Here is a 20187-nt window from a genome sequence, read left to right on the forward strand (position 1 = left end):
GTCTTGTACTTTTCTTTATCTTTCAGTGGCTTCCCCTGGGTCTAGGAATAACGTGCACCGGGCATACCCCTGTAATGCAGCCTCAGGTAGTAGCAAGAAAAGACAAAGGTAGTTGGCCCCGGCTTCTCTTTTCCCCAAAGCGACAACTCATTCACTTCCAAAGGCCAAGTATATACAGGCAATGACCAAGTCATAAAGTCGGAGACGGCGTATTATCATTACAAGTCAGTGGCACGCTACGTCCGACTCAACGCCATCCCCCAACCCTCCCCTCATCCCACCTCGCCTTCGCCTCTTTCCTAGACGCAAGCTTCGAAGCCTCATTCCGCACCCTTCTGACCCAGTCTGTAATTTCCTTCTCCGTCGCCCGACCATGATGATCCTCATCAAGGAAACTCTCCTCCACCGCATGACATACAGCCTCCTGCTCCGCGATCGCGGCGCTCAGGCGCTGGTATAAAGCTTTAGGCGACCACGGGGCCAGCGCCGTGTCCATCTCGGTTTGTTTTTTGCGCCATGAGACCTCTAAGGACTGATGTGTGAGAAGCATTTTCTCGGTTGAGGCGCGTAGCTCCGCGACGTGGGACTGCGTTTCTAGGAGGCGGATTACGAGGTCTTTGTTCGTTTGTATTAGGGTGTCGAGGTATTCTTGACGAGATGTGAGGGAGGGATGTTGATTTGCGAGGGCGACTATGAGGCTTGGGTCTTTGAGAATTGATTGAAGATCGATTGTTCTGGGGTTGTTAGCTGGTTGGGGCCTGCGTTGGGTTTGGGGTTGGAATGCGCACGACTTGTCCTTGACAATTTCTGGAACCCAACCTTCTTCGATTGATGGGGGTGCCGGTAGAGGTATTGGTTGGCTCTGGTAACAGGCCTGGGCATCTGGCTGATAGCTGGCTGGTTGCGGTGGCATCGAGGTATTCTGGGGGGTGCCTCCGCGGCTCGCATCATGGCTGTTCGGTTTCGGAGGTGGTGGGGGTGGCGTATCAGCATTAAGGGCCGAGTGGGACATCGGAGGCGTCGAGTAGAATGATGGCTGTGTAGGAAAGGGCGAGGCGGATTGAGACATGGTGTGGTGGTGTGGGGTTTGTACGTTAGGAAAGTTGGAGATGCGGGAAAGCAGCGGGAGCTTGGCGGCCCGATATCAGGAAGTTCCGATAAGAGCAATAGTTTCTACGGTCTGACATGGGAATAGGAAATAGTACTAGTCATATGAACTTTTGAATTGCCCATTCGTTTCGTTATTTGATTATAGAGCAGCAGCACGGTTGCTGAGGGCAGGTCGTCCAAGTTGACGCACTATCAGACTGGAATACGAGGCCGTAACTGGCGACGCGAGGATATCTGGTAGACATGGCTTGGGATCAAAAGCCTCGCAAGCTAAGTGCCGATGGGCTGTTACGCCGAAGGACCGCGAGGTATGTGGCTGATAGGCCCACGAAATCGCGTAAATGGTCTCAGACGATTGAGCCAGCGTGTTGAGAGACTCGAGGATCCCAGTGAAGAAGTGAAAATTTACACCGTCTCCTATTAATCAATTCGCCTGCGCGACTCACGGTCCGCCGTCTCGATCTGGGACCCTGAGATGGCTTCCATCACTAGCTCCCGTAACTGAGCCTGCGTAGCCTCACTGTGGAAGTCATCACGAGCCGCCAGCTCGTCGATGCGACGCTTGAACTCGGGATTGACTGTTGACTCGCCAGCGCTCGCCTCCTGCTCTGACATTGTGCCAATATTGACCTTAAGGTTGGCGGGGATCGGCCCCGGGGGGTTCAACGGGCCAACGGGCGAATCTGTTGAGGCTGGAGCAGGCTCTCCGAGCACCTCTCGCAGATATGCGCTGACCTGAGGGAATTCATCCTCGGCCTCTAGCTTCTCGTGGGCCTTGAGCCCTTCAAAGTTCATTCTCTTATAGTCCACTCCAAGCTCCTCCACCAGACACCGGGCAACCTTGGCGTCCTCGGTCACGAAGAGGCAGGTCTCACCGTCTTCATCGAGAAGATTGATATCGACGTTGTAGTCTTTGACTAGGGCACGGAGGAGGTCGGTATGGCCGTAGGATGCGGCGGCGTGAAGAAGAGAATAGCCGGACTCGTCCTGGCAGGAAGCGATGGAGGGGTTCGCGCTCAGAAGCTCCAGGAGTGCCGACGGATTGTCGCAAGCTAAGAGGTAAGGGTTTGGTTGGGTCATGATAGTGTCTGAGTCACAGTTGATACAAAATAAAAATGAGTTGGAATGTTGACTCTTTGAATTGAGTTGGAGATGGAGATTTGCGGCGGGGAAAAAATGGCGATACGATAAGGCTGTGTCCGCCTAACCTTTTTGGCTCCCCGCAGCCTGTGACACACTTTCGATGACTCTTTTGTAATTTTCAACCTTGCGCCAAGTGACACACTGGAGTTTTCTTGCAGCTTCTTAAGGGACAAGGTAGCTGCGCGATTGGATACGCTGTGATCTCAGTATTCCCTTCCTTTCACCTCCACCCCACCTTCCCCCTCCATCCCACTATCGATTTCCGCTCCCACCGATCGTCCCTTCAAAAACGAGAATTATGCCTGTGCAGGATCCCGGCGAGGTCGGGCAGCTCCTTGCCACATTGGAGGCAGCTCGGAAGCAGGACAAAGGCGCAAAGAAGCGAACCTACACCTGCAAGAAGACCACTTTCAATATTGCAGGCACCAATAATGTGACCGTGGACTCATGGAAGTTCAACGACTGGGACTACAAGAGCAAGGATCTCCCCACATACGCCCGTGGACTTTTCACTACCAGGCGCAAGGATGGTCAGCCCGAGATCGCAGTGCGCGGCTACGACAAATTCTTCAACATCGACGAGACCAACAATACAAAATGGAGGAACATTGAGCAGAACACCAAGGGGCCCTATGAGATGAGCGTGAAGGAGAATGGATGCATTATTTTCATCGCTGGTATGGAAGACGACAAATTGCTTGTTTGCAGCAAACACTCCACGGGTGTTCGTCCTGATACCAATCTCAGCCACGCCCAGGCTGGTGAGAAGTGGGTTGAACGCCATGTTGCTTCTGTTGGCAAGTCCTCGAAAGACCTTGCCCGTAGATTGCGTGAAATGAACGTAACTGCTGTCGGAGAGCTCTGTGACGACACATTTGAGGAGCACGTTCTTGCCTACGATGAGGCTGCTTCTGGTATCTATATTCATGGTCTCAACTACAACCTCCCCACGTTTGCCACAATGTCCGGTGAGCGAGTGCATGAGTTCGCAGATGAATGGGGCTTCAAGAAAGCCAAGTACGAGATGCGAGATGACATTGAATCCGTCAAGAGTTTCCTCGAAGCTTGTGCTGAAACAGGAACTTGGGACGGCCGAGAGACTGAAGGTTTCGTGATTCGATGCCAGCTGAGTGAAAATGGTGGGCCCTATCAGGACTGGTTTTTCAAGTACAAGTTTGAGGAGCCCTACTTGATGTACCGCCAATGGCGTGAATGCACCAAGGCCGTTATCTCAGGACGGCTTCCCAGAATCAAGAAGCATGAGAAGATCACCGAAGAATATCTCCAGTTTGCGCGCAGGCAGTTCATCAGGGATCCCAACCTTGCTAACCAGTACACCCATAATCATGGTATCATCGCTCTGCGTGAAGCTTTTTTGCAGGAGCGGGGACTCAAGGGATCCGAAATTATTGCCATGGAAGCTGAAGGTAAGAAGGGTGGCAAGGATACAACCAAGAACGTTGTTCTTGCTCCCATCGCCTCGCTGGGTTGTGGTAAGACCACAGTAGCCCTAGCCTTGGTACATCTCTTTGGATGGGGACACATTCAGAATGACAACATCCCCAAGCAGAAGAACAAGCCAAAGAAGTTCGCCTTCGAGATCACCAACGCGATGTCAGAGTACCCCGTTGTCATCGCAGACCGAAACAATCATCAGCGTCGCGAGCGCAAACAGCTTATGGAAGACATCTTCCCGGTGATCAAAGACGCCCAATTCGTGGCTCTTCATTATGTCCACGAGCCCAAGGCCGAACTCCTCCCTGCCATCAAAGAAGTGACCCGAAAGCGAGTGCTCGACCGAGGAAACAACCACCAGACCATCCGAGCCGGCACCAACAACCCCGAAGAAACCATCGGAATCATGAATGGCTTCCTCTCCCGCTTTGAAGGCATCGACATTCACCGTGACCCAGACGAAAACTTCGACCTCGTAATCGACCTGGACGTCTGCGCCTCCTCGCGCGAAAATCTCGAAGCAATCGTGCACGCCCTCCACGACGCCTACCCTCTCCTCGTTCCCGAAATTCCTAGCCATGACGCCCTCGACGCCTCCATCTCCGCCGCATTGAACGACTACGAGGTTCAAAAGGATTTATCCGCAGGCTACTCCAAGCCCAAGAAGACAGGTTCAACAAATCTGGCCCCAGCCGTTCTCGCCCGCAAACTCGAATACATCTCTATCTCTGTCCCAGCACACCCCATCACCTCAACCCTCAACAGCCTGTTCTCCAATACTTCACCGGAGACCTCAAAATTATACACCCACCTCCTCAAATCTCGCCGCATCCAGCCATCCTTCCACGTAACACTCATCCATCGCGCATCAGCCCAGTCCCATCCCACCATTTGGTCCCGCTATACAAACGCTTACATCGACTCTCTGACGAATAACCCCGTCGAAGACCCCGTTGCTAATCCACCCAGTCTCGGCTCTGCGCGTGTTCGTCTGGAACGATTACTCTGGGACGATAGGATCATGACTTTCGTGGTACGGATCTTGTCGAGTGAGGGGGAAGAGGAGTTATCTTATGCGAACGATATTCCGCATATTACTGTTGGTACGGCGAGCGCAGATGTTAAGCCGAAGGAGAGTAATGATTTGTTGGCGAGGTGGGTTGAGGGGGGAGTGGTGAGAGTACTGGGATCCATGAGATGGAGGTTAGTGGGGTTTTGGTTGTTGATGGGGTGGTCGGGATGACTATGAGTCGTGGAAAGTATTGATTTTTTAGTGAGAGTTGATGTGGTCGATTATTGACGCGAGGTCATGCTTTTTGATACCTATTTGTTACGAGGTAGATATCTTTAGAGAAATATCCGTACACGCATGGGTGCATCTTTAGGTGGAAGTCTAAAAGTTGGATATAGAGATGGCGTTTTTTGCACTGCAAGATACTTGTGGGTTGAAGTATGGGATTATCTACTCATTATCCGAGTCTCAATCTATAGACATGACATGTACAAGGATAACAAATCCAGACGTAATATTGCTGATGCCAGAATACGAGACATTGTCTAGCTCATATCACCCCCCAACGCTTGATATCAGATGCCTTCCACCTGCGTCAGTTGGGGGTACAAAATCAACCGGAAACCCAAGCAGAAACACGGTTCACTCCAAAGCGGCCCACGTATTGCAAGCCGGTGCTGCCCATTGGGAAGTAGCTAACGAGGTACCACACCAGAGCGACGAGTTGGCAGATGGAGGAGATGAGGGTGAGGAAGAGGTTTTGGCGCTGTGTCAGTTAGCATAAGAATCCAGGTGCACCGAAACGAGGCTCAAGAATATGGAAAGGAAAATCAAGGCAGGGACATGGCAATGCATCGCTCAGGACTTGTTGTGTTGGACCCGGGGAGGGTCAACGTTGAACGTTGACGTATTGCAGGGTTTCGCTCGTGCCCGGTTACACAAGGCCGATGAGTACAGGGTGATATCAAGATAGCAGTGCCTTCCATCCTGGGGAATCTTTGGATTTGTAGGGCGTGACGAGCGTGTCACGCCGTACTGCGAGATAGAGTAGGAGATGCAAGATTCCCTCTTTCCCCGAGGTTGCGCCGTGCGACACGTCTTGAGATGTGCGACGGTACAAAAGGGGTTAGGGGGCGTGGGTATTGGGGTCGGGATGGGGAACTAGAAGATGATCGACAAAGAAATGAAATACGTACCCCGATGGCGAAGTAGAGTGTCAGCCCGATCGAGCCGAAATAGGCGGCCGTGAAGGGGAGCCGTGATCCCGAGATCAGATGCTTAGCGTACGACCACGGTCCCATGAGAACCGCCCATGATATTAGGAACAGAACGGATCCGACGGACCAGCTAGGTAGAAGTATTAGCATGGAAATATCCTGGAGATCTTGTTTTGCGAAGTTCTTGGCATGAGGCGCAGGACATAGTTGCGGTGCTGGCGAATGAGATGCAAGTGAGTCGATTGCGAACTCGCACATGCCTGAGCAAAACGCCCGCTCATGACCAGGATCATGCCAGTGTGAGATATGACTGGCCGATCCAGCCCGGGTCGAGCTTAGAGCTCAGAAGAATGGTTGAATGGGTGGGGGACGAGGCCGCTGGATGCAGGCAAAGGTAGGTGGAGGGGAGGCAACTTACAGAACCGCGAATTTTCGAGGCTTGAGCGTTAAAACGGGAAATAGGAAGAAGCAGATCAGGAAGCAGACGGCGGCGCCCAGATTACAGGCAGCGAAAATGAGCATCCGATCCCATCGACTTACTACAATAACTTGGCGTTAGCGTCGGCTGAAATCTACACCTGTCGGATTGGAAACCCCGTAGACAAGCGTGGTCGTTGAGAAATCCTTCCCGGCGCAGGAACTCGCACACTCGTCACCTGGATCAGGCGTCGATCTGGACGAGACGATCATGGGATTGGGGGTCACGAGTGATCGTGAGGATAAACTTACAGGCAAAGAAACCCTCTTCTTCTTGTTGTCTATTTGGTGCCGGTAGTGGAGCACCGGGCCCTTCGTTATGGGTAGGGAGCTGGACATAACCACCTTGACCGAATGGATTCAACGACTGCAGTCGCGAAAAGACCGAAGTGTCCTGGGAGGCATTGGTGCGCACGGGAAGATCCGGGTCTCTGCGCGACCAGCCCAACGAGTTGACCGAATCCCGGAAGGAGTTATTGGCCATGACTTCAGCCCTATTGTCCTAATCTCCGAGTTCTCGGTCTGTAAGATCTGGATATTTCCCGATTGAGAGGTGTAAGAAAGAGGAAGACGGTGCACGGCCGCGTCTGCAGGTAAGGCCCGTGGGCTGGGAAGACGAAACCGAGAAACGTCTGCAGGGACTATGCACGATGGAGTGCAGATGATCTGCGCCGGATGATGTACTGATTTCCAGAGGATTGGCTGGAAGTGGATACCAGATCGAGCTAACGGATGAGCAGATGACGCCCAGGCCGTACGCGAATTTGGCTTTTGCTCACGAATTTGGGGCTATGTTCTCGAGCGCACAGGCTACGATGATGGTTGAGCCCTACGACCTTCGGCTGGTTTCCAATACGAACCCGGATTGGAGGGTCTGAGGAGGCTGTTGATAATGGCGCGAGTCGATCGAAACCTTGTAAAATGATTCACCCGATCAAAACTGAATTGCAAGGTTGCTGCCTGTCTCTGGTCGGAGGACGCGCCAGTCCACGGGATCTGCAGGACTATTCCGGCAACAATATTGGAGCGGGGACCGAAAGAAGGATGTCTCCGACGCGGCAGCAGCGGATCGAAGCGTACGTCAACGGACGCGCCGGATCGCCAAGCAGAGGAGGGAACGTTGAACCTTCGAAACACGATCCAACAATGAGGAGGGGTCGGAGGACGATCGCGGTCAGCAGGGCGATGATTGGACCGGCAAGCGCTGCGCTATCTGTCGAGGGTAGAAAGTCCAAAGAGGGGGGGGGGGAAGGATGACGAGATGGCGTGAAGCTACCGATGCGAGCAACCCGGATCGGCGAGACTGAGGAGAATGAGAGGTGTCAGATGATGGAACTCGGACCGAGCTCAGGTCTCAGGGTAAGAGTGTCCTCACATACCTGTGTCGTTGGAGGTGGTGGTGGTGATGTTGGAGAGGAGGAAGCTAAACCCGGAGCGGGTCAAACACACGGACCATCTTACTATACATCTCTCTCTCTGTTTAGGATGTGGTTTTTGGTCTTAGCTATCTATATCACTATCCCATTTGTAAACCACTAGTTTCACTAGCTATTGAAAAGCATACACACTAGAGCTGCTAACGGAGCAGCTACATATGGCATTTCCCAACACGGACTTTCCGCGAATATTGTTATAGTTGATGGAGGTACACTTCGCGCCACAATCTCTCCCCCCCCTCCCCACACACCTTCACGAGTCATAGTGGTCGATCTCCCTCAAACTTTCCAGCCTGGCCGGTGCGCACCCTGTGGCGATCGAAATCACTATACTGTGCAGAAATGCATCTGGACTATCTGATCGGTTCAGTCGACTGCCACCACCCGTACAACGATGTCTAATTATCCGACAGTCGGGCGAGTGCCGTGCCGGCTTGGGTAACATTGCCTCCTCACCTAGTATGTCCGAACCGCATGAAAACTGGGGGAAACGCAATTCTCGACGTCATGTCAGGGCCCTGTGCACCCGAGACACAGTAACATAGCATTTGAATGCGTTTCAGTGTCTCTAGCGGGCCCTCCTTGCATCAACCGTGGGTACTTCGGCGATACCCTCCGAACCTTGACGGGACGGGACGTGGAAAGATCCACGGTGCTATCCTGGTCCCCCTCCTCTCCGACCTTGTTATCGACACATTCTTGTGCCCAGGTGGCTTAGATGCATTCCTGGGAGACACTTTGGCGTGGCTCAGTTTGGTTGAAACCGGTTCTGCCCTTCCGTCGCGTTGCGAAAGGTGAGCAGTGTGCTGCATCGCTAGTTCTGATTCGTTGCCAGACCAAGACACATTCCCAATCCAAATCATGAGGCCGCCACATTCCTCAGATCAGCGAGGGAAAGAAAAAGAGGCCCAGCATTGGAGCGTTGCGGTCACGGACCCCACTACGTAGTGTGGGAGGCACGGCCCAAGCTCCTGTGGTCGATCCGTGATGGGATCCTTTCTGCACGACATGCGAGATGCTGACCTGACTGGGCCTCTACTGCAGACTATAGACGGCAAATCCCGCTGTAATGAGTTTTCACGCCACGTACGTGCACGTATGTTCCCCAGGCTTCACCACTAGATATGGGTCGCTTATCGCGTTATATTCCCCGGATGAGACTTGCGGTCGATCTTTACTAACTCCGGCGCAAGTGCTCCTAGAGCTCTGCATGCCGGGAGATCAGACACTCTCCCACATGGGACAGGGTTTCATTGGCGGATCTACACGGCTTAGCCCTCCTGTGCTATCTTCGGGCTAATGCACTAGGTGCCCTATAGTACCAGGTAGATTAGGGGTTTCCATTGCTCAGAGCGTGTCTGTAACCGTAGAGGGACCATCTGATACATTCCGCCAGTGCAAGATCTCTTTAATTTTTTAATTTTTAATTTTTTGATTTTTTATTAAGGTTTTTATTAAGTTTTGTCTTTTCTCCATTATTTTTCCTCCCATCTCTCTTTTTAGGGATTTTCTATTTTATCTCTTCTGCTCTGAGTCATGACCATAGTCCTAGATGACCCGGTGAGGGTGACAAACATCAGGGCATCATGGGGCGCCATTTACTCAATCCGGCTGTATCACCCTTCCCCCCTTTCTCTCTTCTGTATTTTACCCTATTTCACCCTATTTCACCCTACGTGAAATGTGACTTATATCTAAAAAGAGAGAGGAGCAGAGGCTCGGGGGGTTTACCGGTTGCCACCCCTCACCTTTCTCCCCCCCCCCCTTCCCCCCCCATGAAACCCACCCACACCACTTCACCTAAAAATAATAAATATTTAAACGGGTAAAACAAGAAATCGTCTCCGATGCCGAAGCCCGGTAAGCCTCGATTTCCACCGATCGCCGGGCTGCATGACCGATGTTGTAATATATCAAATGAGAGGTGCAGGAGGGGCTCGAGTTCTTAAAGTCTGCGCCGTCCCTTTCAAATCCTGCAAGTGCTTTTCATCCTGCACTGCTGTGTTGTCACTGCTTCTTTGACTCTTCGAGAACTTCTTCCCTTCCCCCGCGCCCCATGATTCGCAAGACTGTCCCGGTGGATCGACTAGACTTCTGTGGCATCAACAAGCTCTCTTCTACGCAGGTACGTGGTCTCCTTTTGTTTCTGTTCCTGCGTTTGGATCCACGTATGGGGGCTGGGAGTCTGCGATATCCATGATGGGTTGGATGAGTTGGACTATGTGTGATGTTTTGTTGTGTTGTTCGGATGCCTATAGGTTCTTGTTTGTCTATGTGGTAGACCATCACTAACATCCTCAGCAGCATCGTGGTCCGATACACTACCTGGCTACAACCTAGCTACACCCTAACCTTATACCTGGTAAGACATCACACTTCTCATCATCTCATCTCATCCGATCTCAAGCGTGGAGAGAAGAGTCTCAGCCTCAAACAGGTCAAGGCGTCAACTTCATACTCCATTGCCACCCTTCACCGCTCTCCACCGCTTCTTTCCACTCCCCCGCCTTCTCTCCACTTCTTTTTTTTCCTATACCTTCGCGATTGACAGAGACTTGACGGGATCTCTGAGCCTCTAGGCCTTGTTCCTCAGTCTGAACTCTGCTCGATTGTCGATTCCTCATTTATCATACCCTCTGCTTATCTACTCCCCTCCGTCCCCCCTCCCCCCTTCTGACAAGACACGTTTCCTCTACCGCTGCCTGTTTCACCGACTCTTTCGGATCTTTGCTCATTGAGTCTCTGGTTTAGAACGCGGTCGCGCTTTCTCTTTATCTTTGTATTGCCGATCTCGGTCCGTGGGAACGATCTGCACCCCGGACATTCGTCCCCCGAGCCCGTCAACTCATCCCTCCTCCAATTCTCCTTGTCCTCGACCCGCATCTCGCGACCATAGACATCTCATAGCCGCCTGTCAATCTTCTTCAGGAAGGTAATTATTCCCTCGACATTCTGGCCGCGAATTCCGCGGGGCTTCAGTTGCCTCCTGTCGCCTTGCGGATGTCGGCGCATCTCATTTGCCGACACTTCCCTGCGTCCCGTTTAGAGCCACTCGCAGCTAACATCATCCTCGCCGCTAGATTCCACAGTCTCCATTTGTCACGTACCCATTTACGGCAAATTACATTGACGGCTGCCTGACACTGCCGATCACTATCTAGAGAGGGTCAGTAAACGGACGGAACGACTGCTCTCCACACTTGCGCCCGACCCCCACGTTACCCTCACAACCTCCTCTACACCTCCGTTAGTCCGTGGAAATGGCGGAAGCAAGTCTTTTCATCAAGCACGAATCTGACGATCGCAGCAATCCTTTCATGATGTCTCACTCCGGTTACATGGGTAACCAATTTGGGAACCCGAACGATGGGTAGATCCTTCGGACTTGACGATGCAACAAGGCGGCTTCATGCCGTACTCGTACGGCTCGCAACAGAACATGTCTTCCAGTTTCAACTTTGGAAATTCTGGAATCGATACCGATGAACTGCTCGACCTGGAAATCAACGGACAGAACGGCGTTGCCCGTGGCGATAACATGAACTACATGCAGGACCAGTCCGGTGGCATCGCCATGAGTCACCAGAGTCAGATGTCCCACCTCTATTCCAATACCCCAGATAACGCCCCGATGGCCAGTCCATTTGTCCACAACAGTTTCAACTATGAACAGTTCCGAATGAACCAACAGAACAACCACCTTCAGAATGCCAGCTCCTTTGACCAGAACTACATGAACAACAAGTCGCGACCGAGTTTGCAGGCCATGGATCGGACCTCATCGGATGCCCGCAGCCCCAGGACCCCAAAAACTCCCGCTTTGGGATCATTAACCTTAGGTACCCCGGATTCCGGCAGCTTCCCCGGCCAGCCTATTCGAACCGGTGGACTCCAGGCTCGCCATCAGAAGACTCTGTCTAACCAATGGGATGGAACATCAGGCAGCGCACACTCATACGCCGAGTCCCCCATCTCTTCCCCCGGCCATCACTCACACCATGCTGGCATCTCCGAGATCATCAAATCCGGCAAGCACGCCTCCTTGCCGGCCAAGGTTGACCATTTGCCAGGTAGTGGCCAGGACCTGGAATCACAAGAGGCCAAGCGCCGACGACGCCGTGCATCACACAATCTGGTTGAGCGCCGTCGCCGCGACAACATCAATGAGCGCATCCAGGATCTTTCTCATTTGGTACCACAACACCGACTTGAGGATGACAAGGTGCGCAAGCAGTTGGTGAATAACAGCACCCTTTCCATGGCCGGTGCTGGTGGAAACGCTGCGACCTCTCTTCTCGCTGGCGGCAACGGACGTCGTGCTACACCAGGCAACATCACCATGGGCCTCCCCATCGAAGAGAAAGAGAAAGGACCCAACAAGGGTGATATTCTCAACGGCGCCGTCAGCTGGACTCGCGACCTGATGTGGGCCCTTCATATCAAGTACCAGCAGGAAGCCGAGCTGGCCGAGATGATCAGTAGCCTCGGCGGCACCTGGCCCTTCGAGCCCACAGAAGAGGAGAAACGCATGCGCAGTGAAATTCTCGAAGCTCTTGAGAGAAACGACCCCAGCTCTTTTGCCTACACTCGTGGTCCTGGTAGCGGCCTTCGTGTCCCCAAGCACACCAACTTGGCCGGTGATCCTGTTGGACCTGGCGGTGAAGGTCTCACCCCACCCAATCTGAGCCCTCAATTCCACAGTGGATCCAGTAGCGCCAACGGCCAGCCCCAGTACTGGAGCAGTGCCGGCCACGCCGCCATGAGTTTCAAGGAGGAGGATGAATACGGCATGGACATGTGAGACGCATGCCTGCAGTGAGATCTTTGTTGCATACACGGCGTCTAGGAGGGAAGTTTTTTCGGTGTACGGGAACACGAGAATGCTCTTGGAATTTTATATCTGTGATTTTTTTTTTCCACGATGCCGCATTTTGATTTCGCCATTGTTGCGATTTGATCCTGATCCTGATTCTGATCTTCAATGGTCGTTTCGGCTCTGCCAGACTTCCATTCCTTACGGATTATGCGTCTGTGTCAATGTTTCTCGGATTGTATTTTTTTTTTTTTCCCTCCATTTTCTTTTTCCTTATTCCATCGATACCCTGTTTCTTTTTCCTTTTTTTTCTTTTTTTTCCAGATGTTTCCTACAATGGTGCCTTCTATGATCCTGTTTTTGCATGCTTTCCAGGTGCGCCCATTCTGCTTGAACTTGACCTTGTCTCCCCTGCCTTGCCGCCTTAATACCCCTTCCTACTTCTCCATCCGTATTCGCTTCTACGCAGTTCCTAGGTTATTCCTTTTTGGCAAATCAATTTATTTCATTGGCCACGCCAGTTGTACGCAATCTGCCATCTACGTGCCTCTTCCGTCCCTCGCAGATTGATCTCTCAAGTAGTCGTCTATTGGGTATCAAGATGAAACATCTCTAGCTCTAAACATGCAGCTCACGACAACCTCATCCCAAGTCCAATCCCATATTGAGCCGTCGCAAACAACCCAATCACATTAATAAAAATCGACGTCCCATGAATAACCATAAACCTTTGTATGCACTCCAATGCTTCCTTCGAAGGTGCCTCTCTTCCATTCTTCTTATCCCTCAACTCTGCATGATTCATGAGCAATCTCTTCACCATCTCTTCCATTTTCCCCCTCCAAACGCCCGATGCAAAAGATTTTAAAAAAAAAAACATACCTTGAGCATTCCTAGCCTTGACAGCCCCCTGCGTCAAAGGCCGAAAAATCACCAAATTAATCAACCCCGTCACCGTAACCACCCCAAGAGTCCTCCAGGACCCTGAATTCAATACATCCCGTAACCGTGCCGTGGACGTGACCCCAACTAACACCGGCAAGAAACTCTGCAAGGAGAAATAAACGGGGAATATCGCCGCTTGATGAACGCCGAAATAGGGCCTTCCGAGCGCTTTGAATGCCACTATGCCGTTTATGAATGTCTAATTTCATGATATTAACACCCTCTTCACCTATCACCTATTCTTGGAATGGGAATAGGGATATATAAATAGATTCTCCGTAGTGGGAATAAAAGGAGAAGGGGAAAGGCGTACCTGAAAAACCTGCGCCCCGAGAAGAATCCCATAGCTGCGATCCGTTAGGGTTGCCCGCTGCCAAGGGGTGCGGGGGCGGGGCTGTCCGCGGGCTAGGGATGGGTTTTGCCGGTACTTACCTGGAGAGGTGGACGAATTGTATAATCATGGGGTTCAGGGCGGTGATCTTCACCTGGTAGATTGTAGATCCCGGATAGTCGAGGATAGGTGCCTTGGGGGGGAGTTTGAGGGCTGGGGTGGAAATTTTCGGTCGAGGTTGCTTTTTCCCGCCAAGATTTGGAGGGTCGGCGCGGGTATGATTTCGATGGCTTTTTTTTTTCCTTCAGGGGGGGATATCTTTTTCTTGGTTATTCTGGTTTGGACTCTATCAGCATTGATATTGGATTTTTCTTTTTTTTGGTACTTTTGTAGACTTGGCTCTTTTTTACGTTGTGCGCTTTGCATGGGATCGGTATTTGGGGTTTCGGAGATACTTCTCGGGGCGAATTCTACCCCGAAGCGTAACAGATAAATGTTCTAGATTCGAAGGATAGAGATCTTGATCTTGATAACACATGCTGCAGACAAGCATTGGGGGTCACGTGTAACAGTGATCAGCCTCAAACGTCTGTTTGATCGTTCTGCAGCACCTTTCTGCCACGATTACCCTTTACATCGACGGCAAAAGTTTCTCAATGATTTCGCAAACTTTTTACTACAGCTTTGGACGGCCAATGTTCCACGGACCTTGAGTTCTAAGACAAAGGGTTCGTACACTTGCTGGCTGACGGAGAGGCTAGATCGAGGTCTAAAGCGGACTCTCAATGGGACGGCGCGTTGGGGAAATGCGAGTGATTATCTAATTATGCGGTCTATGATTCCTGAGTACGCTGATCTCAATCTATACGCCGAGAATGCATTTGACCATGGAGATGTAAATGCGTATAATGTTCTCATTGGCGAGGATTCGAACTTGACTGGGTATGTCGACAATTTCCTTCTCTTTATCATTTCTTGTCATCCCAGCTGGCATGTATGATTGACTTGATTTGAGTTTGAAAGTGTGATCGACTGGGACTGGTTATCCGTCGCACCCCTCCCAGCCTTGATCCATCATCCGTGGTTTATAGCCGAAATCCCGGGGTGGCATAACGAGGGTGCGGAATTCGGTGTTGAGTTTGCAGATGACCGACAGTACCTTGAAGATGCTATATGAAGGAGGGAAATTGAGAAGAATATGGGAACTAGTCTATCGTCGTTGTTAAAGGGATCGGGGAAAAGGTTCTTTTTTCAATCGGCTTGTCATGTTAAGGATGTTCATACGCAATTTTGTTCAGACTTATTGTCAATTCACAGAGGCCAATAAGGCTGTTATTAGGGAGCAGTTGGATATTGTGCTTGGGTTGTATCCTGAGCTTGCCGGTAAGGTGGGAGTCACGGCTGTTAGGGAATTATTGAGAACGAGCAGTGAATAGAGGAAACTAGGGCAAAACGATACCATGCTTTTCATTGGATCAATAAATGTCTGGGTGATGGATTTGGACATTAGAAGAACACTACAATCGCATTATTTGTCAAAAGTTGATGTGTGCAATCCGAAGGTGTCAGGAAGACAAGAACACATCTCTTGTCTAATCGAGATCGAGTATTCTTCGGGGTGATAGCACTCGTCCTTATCTAACTTTCCAGGCTGGTGTCGGTCAGGGTTTAGAGGTTCCAGCTCTCATTGAATCACGATCACAATCGAAAGGACAAGAAGAGAGATAGAGAGAAACACGCTAAGCCCCAAATAGTCCTAGCACGAAGCGCCACGCCTCGGCATTGCGCCCCACATTCAACCCGTATAGAATATCACCGCCTAGCTGATCTGACGCACTGCCACTGTACTTGTAATTCAGCTGCCTGCTGCATCCCCGAACTTCTCTATTTACTACAGCCCAGACATCCTAGCTACCGGTGCAAGGTTCCTGTGAAAAGAAAAGACTCTGCCGACGATGGAGAACCAGACCAAAGACAACGAGCCAGCGCCCTCATACGCGGATATCTTCCAGAACCCTACGAATATCTTCTCGGGTGTACGTGTCCCAACTCTCCAAGTTCCTTCGTTCCATGTTGGTGTATGTCATCCATTTCATATACCTCTGTTTCAGCCGTTCCGATTCCACCTGCCTGTGTTCCGGTATCCAAACTGACATGATAAATCTCAGTATACCCGCGTAAACCAAGAGTCTGACGCCGAAGCAGGCGACATTCACAATCACGGTGATGGCGCCATTCCTCTAAACCCCAGACCGGTGGATGGTCAAGCGCACGTCCATTGCGAAGTCTGTGATAGACAGATGGATAGGCGGGAGAAGGCGAAGCATCAGCAATATACGTGTCATGTTGTGTCGAGGACATTTATCCTGATCACTTTGTTCATGATGATTTTCGGGATCGTCGCGGTTACGACGGCTCATAAGAGAAGGAAGGGTGATGGTGGTGCTTGAGACGGGGATGATTTTGAGGAGAATCTATATGTTAGTTTCAGTTGATGCAGAATCTAGGCGTGTGGGGGGTTATTTTGGGGTTGAGTGTTGTTATACATATAAAAACAAGCACAAGCACAGTAAATCGCTTTCTATCCATCTAGTCTGTTCTAGTCTGATGCATGGGAACAAATGCCAGCTTTAAACAACATTGAACGCATGAACTCAGGGTAAGGTACAGCTGGGTATATCGGGGCCATGAGATACAGTGCCCAGCTCAAGCACTCGATAACGACAAAACGGGGATATTTTTAATGTCCGAACCAGCTGATAGCTTATTTCTCGTCGCGCATCTTGCGGAAGAAGTCCATCACTCCGGTGAACACGACGAGCAGGATACCACCACCGGGGCCGAGACGCAGAACCTTGGGAATGAAGCCCTTGTACAGCGCGCCGAAGCCCTCCTCCTTCATGACGGTACCAACAGCAGGCCAGGCCCAGTTGTACTTGGGTGTCTGGCCGGGCACCTTGGTAGTGTTCTGGATACGCGACTTGACCACATCCATGGGAGTGTTGAGGATAGTACCAGCGATACCACCAATAGAACCAGCGAGCAGATCGTTACGGGTCTGCTGGCTCTTGTTACCAGGTTCAGGAGCAGGCAGCTGCGCGCGGACCTGGAAGATACATCCAAAGTAACCAGCGTTCCACAGGATATGACGCCACAAAGTGGATTCCAGACCGTTGTACATGGCCAGGGGACCTTCCGTCTTGACGATCTTCTTCACGACATCCAACATGCCGTTGTACTTGCCAGCCGACGCCTTATCCTGCAGACGGATCTTGACCAACTCGAAGGGAACAACCACAAACGCCTCTGTCGCTCCGGCGGTGGCACCGGTCAGAATAGCCAAGGACTGCGTCTGCTTGTCGACGCCGAACGCGTTGCGATAAAAGCTGCCCCAGCTGTCATTGGCGGCGAACTTGGTAGCACGCTTAGGCGCCTCCATCAGGATGGGCGCGGAGATACCGCGGTACAGGCGCGAGAAACTGTGGAGATCTTCGGTAAGTTTCGGAGGAAAAAGCAGTCGTGTCCAAGGCAGTTTTCACGTACCCCTCGGTCTTGACAATCTTGCTAAAGCAATCGAACATGCCATTGTAGTGTTCGGCGCCCGGGACGGGGACTCCAGACTGAAGTTGACTGCGGAGAGGCGTGTTAGTTGTGGTCGGGTGATCCATCCAATCGTATGCTTACACTCGGGTCTTGACAACGTCCAATGGGTACCTGGGTGTCGCATATGGTTAGTATGATTCATTTTGAAGGCGATGAACGGGATACAGTCTCCGAGTACTGTCTGGGCGAAGGGATAGGTACGCACATCATCAGAATCTGTCGTGCGGATATGGTCGCGTTAGTCACTGGATCACCTCTGGGATGACTTTCGACGTCGGGATGGCCTCCAAGAGCGTCTAGAGACAACTAGTTGGAATGACTTACCTCGGACACACCAGCCACCGCACCTGCGGCGAACTGGTAAATGAAGGGGAGAGGCTGCTGCGGCTTGTCGGACATGATGGCGACCGTTTGACCTGAAACAAGTTCAACGAATGCAGAGTAAGAATACAGAGCAACGAATTGATATGCACGCGATGTATGTGCGCAAAAAGACCTACCAGAAAAACTAGAAAATAGAAAGCTGGAGAAAGAAAGAGAGGAGATGGAGATGATGGGGTCGCCGCTGTCGGCAATACTCGGTGACGGGATCCGATTTAGTTTCACCGCAGGAACAAACTGCCGGGTATTACTAACCGCCCCATGGGGTTCGGGCATTTGCTTTTCCCGTGGGTTGTCTATTGTATACCATTGTTCATGTGTCATTGCCCTATCTTCGTGATTTTCATATCCATACAGTACACAATATAATTGCAAACACCCAAATTGACAAATGCACCTCTACTCGACTCCCACTACTCGTCGCAGTCGCCTGTTCCTTGGCAACGGTGGAGTGCGCTGCGGTCGCCGTACAGCTTTGTCCGCATGCATACCCGGACGGACAACACCCGCCGCCTACAGTATCCGCACAGCTGAACCAGCCATTAGCGCATTTCCCTGTCGGGTCAGAGGATCCCGTCACAACAGGCTCTACGATCGTGACCCCATCCGAGGTGAAAGTCGTCGAAGAGGTCGTTGGGCAAGACGTGGTATCGCAATCTCTCCCGGTCTGGCAACAACCACCATGGTAAACCGCCGAACAAGCATAGAATCCAGTGGGACAAATATCCACACGACTAGTCGTAGAATGAGTCGTAGTCGACAGACTCGTAGGTCTCGCCGGCGGACTCAAGCTATCAGTAGTTTCCGTCTTGCTAGACTCAGTCGATGTCGACGTCGAAGTCGTCGAATGAGTAGAATGCGTACTCTGGGGAATAGTGGAGAATGTCTCTGTAGAAACCACAACACTCGAATCAACCGTAATCGTCACAACAGAGATATAAGCACCTATAACTCTCCGTTAGCTCTTCGCCTCGGATAATTCTTTTTTTTTTCAAGGCAAGGCACTCACATCCTCCAGAAACACACTCATACCCTGGAATACAACACCCTCCCCCCAAGCGTCTCCGAACAAGTGGCGTACCCACTCGCGCAAGATCCAACAGTCCCAGAACAAAGCTCACCAGCCGGACAACATCCCACATCGCCAGACCCTATATCCGTCACGATCTCACACGTACTGCCAGTGCTACAGCACCGGTTCGAGCGGCCGATGGACGTGCACGCGTTTGTCCCAGTCGGACACTTGAAATCTCTCGTTTCCAGACCGAAAGCAGTTCCTTCTTTTTCTAAAGCGGATTGGAAGGGGAAAGAACGGGCCAGGAGAGGATATTCGTACTTAGGATCCAGGTCTCTCTCGGAGAGAGTGGAATTTCCATCAGTTGACCCAGCGAAATTGTAATATGAGAGGAAGAATTTCTCGCCCTCGTCAGATGACATCTTTCGAATGCCTTGGATGGTATCTCGTGATAGGCGACGAGTGATTTCATCATCGTGAAGGGAAGTCTTCAGGTAAGAGTGTGATGTATTTGACGAGTTGTTTACATCGGCATAGACACACGAGATGAGTAGGGACAGGAAGGGGAGGAGTAGCATCGCTGCCACCACCCGAGGTCGTTTGTAAATTTGATCGGCGCTGGAATTGGAGTTATAATCAGATTGTGGCTGTGGGCGTGGTGTGGGTTGCGTCGTGACACAGAGTAGCTGGGTTGGAGATAGGGCCCGAAGCTGTTGATTGATTTGATTTCGAGATTGGTGTCCAACCCCTCAGGTTTCAAGATTCAAAGTCCGAAGTGCAGATGAAAGTGGTGATCACATATGAATGTAGAAAGAATACGTACGGAGTCTGTAGTCTAAATAATGGAGGAAAATCAGATGGCTGGGACCGGCCACCACCCACACCGACACTTTTTTGTTATCCACTTGTCTCGCATGGGTGCCCTGACTGAGCTCCATGTGGGTATCTACATCTACGGCAACTCAGCTCTATACATACAATTACAGGTATAGGTAATGTGGGTTGGAAACAGGTTGAATTAACTACCCGTGGGCCAACTAGTAACTCCGCGCGAATGAACAAGACATGTAGGTATAGGCCACCATTCGTGGCTGGGTATCGTCAATCAGTGCCATGGATGCAAAGTGCAAATGTGAAAAAAGGCGCTATAGAAAACACGTCACAGGTGTAGACGAAAATGGGAATGGGAATGGTCTTTGAGGAAATGCAAGCAAATAAAGGCCGGGGGCATAGGACGCGGGAGTTGAGA

General features: G+C 51.3%; 8 protein-coding genes across 8 annotated transcripts; 4 read left to right on the forward strand and 4 right to left on the reverse strand.

The window, feature by feature from the left end:
- Positions 1–247: 247 nt before the first annotated feature.
- Positions 248–1069, reverse strand: N7477_001037 (vacuolar protein sorting family 37 protein; the record flags this gene model as incomplete). The annotated part of the gene is made up of 1 exon (XM_056962700.1): positions 248–1069. The coding sequence occupies one exon, from the start codon at positions 1067–1069 to the stop codon at positions 248–250; it is 822 nt and encodes a 273-aa protein (XP_056827703.1).
- A 461-nt stretch (positions 1070–1530) lies between these two features.
- Positions 1531–2190, reverse strand: N7477_001038 (ankyrin repeat protein; the record flags this gene model as incomplete). Its single annotated transcript, XM_056962701.1, has 1 exon — positions 1531–2190. The coding sequence occupies one exon, from the start codon at positions 2188–2190 to the stop codon at positions 1531–1533; it is 660 nt and encodes a 219-aa protein (XP_056827704.1).
- A 361-nt stretch (positions 2191–2551) lies between these two features.
- On the forward strand, positions 2552–4951 carry N7477_001039 (tRNA ligase; the record flags this gene model as incomplete). Its single annotated transcript, XM_056962702.1, has 1 exon — positions 2552–4951. The coding sequence occupies one exon, from the start codon at positions 2552–2554 to the stop codon at positions 4949–4951; it is 2400 nt and encodes a 799-aa protein (XP_056827705.1).
- A 382-nt stretch (positions 4952–5333) lies between these two features.
- On the reverse strand, positions 5334–6898 carry N7477_001040 (putative Golgi traffic protein SFT2; the record flags this gene model as incomplete). Its single annotated transcript, XM_056962703.1, has 4 exons — positions 5334–5486; positions 5917–6247; positions 6356–6476; positions 6667–6898. The coding sequence occupies 4 exons, from the start codon at positions 6896–6898 to the stop codon at positions 5334–5336; spliced, it is 837 nt and encodes a 278-aa protein (XP_056827706.1).
- A 4343-nt stretch (positions 6899–11241) lies between these two features.
- Positions 11242–12651, forward strand: N7477_001041 (basic helix-loop-helix domain-containing protein; the record flags this gene model as incomplete). The annotated part of the gene is made up of 1 exon (XM_056962704.1): positions 11242–12651. One exon carries the CDS (start codon positions 11242–11244, stop codon positions 12649–12651), a length of 1410 nt encoding a protein of 469 aa, XP_056827707.1.
- Positions 12652–14765: 2114 nt separating this feature from the next.
- N7477_001042 (uncharacterized protein) lies at positions 14766–15116 on the forward strand (the record flags this gene model as incomplete). The annotated part of the gene is made up of 2 exons (XM_056962705.1): positions 14766–14881; positions 14963–15116. The coding sequence occupies 2 exons, from the start codon at positions 14766–14768 to the stop codon at positions 15114–15116; spliced, it is 270 nt and encodes an 89-aa protein (XP_056827708.1).
- Positions 15117–15894: 778 nt separating this feature from the next.
- On the forward strand, positions 15895–16389 carry N7477_001043 (uncharacterized protein; the record flags this gene model as incomplete). The annotated part of the gene is made up of 2 exons (XM_056962706.1): positions 15895–16017; positions 16108–16389. 2 exons carry the CDS (start codon positions 15895–15897, stop codon positions 16387–16389), a joined length of 405 nt encoding a protein of 134 aa, XP_056827709.1.
- Positions 16390–16703: 314 nt separating this feature from the next.
- Positions 16704–19516, reverse strand: N7477_001044 (uncharacterized protein; the record flags this gene model as incomplete). The annotated part of the gene is made up of 6 exons (XM_056962707.1): positions 16704–17418; positions 17483–17569; positions 17624–17653; positions 17878–17958; positions 18286–18876; positions 19005–19516. 6 exons carry the CDS (start codon positions 19514–19516, stop codon positions 16704–16706), a joined length of 2016 nt encoding a protein of 671 aa, XP_056827710.1.
- Between the last annotated feature and the right edge of the window lie 671 nt (positions 19517–20187).

Source organism: Penicillium maclennaniae, assembly GCF_028827695.1.
Source record: "Penicillium maclennaniae strain IBT 15551 chromosome Unknown utg000001l:1.0-3280838.0:1.0-3283122.0, whole genome shotgun sequence".
NCBI lineage: Eukaryota > Fungi > Ascomycota > Eurotiomycetes > Eurotiales > Aspergillaceae > Penicillium > Penicillium maclennaniae.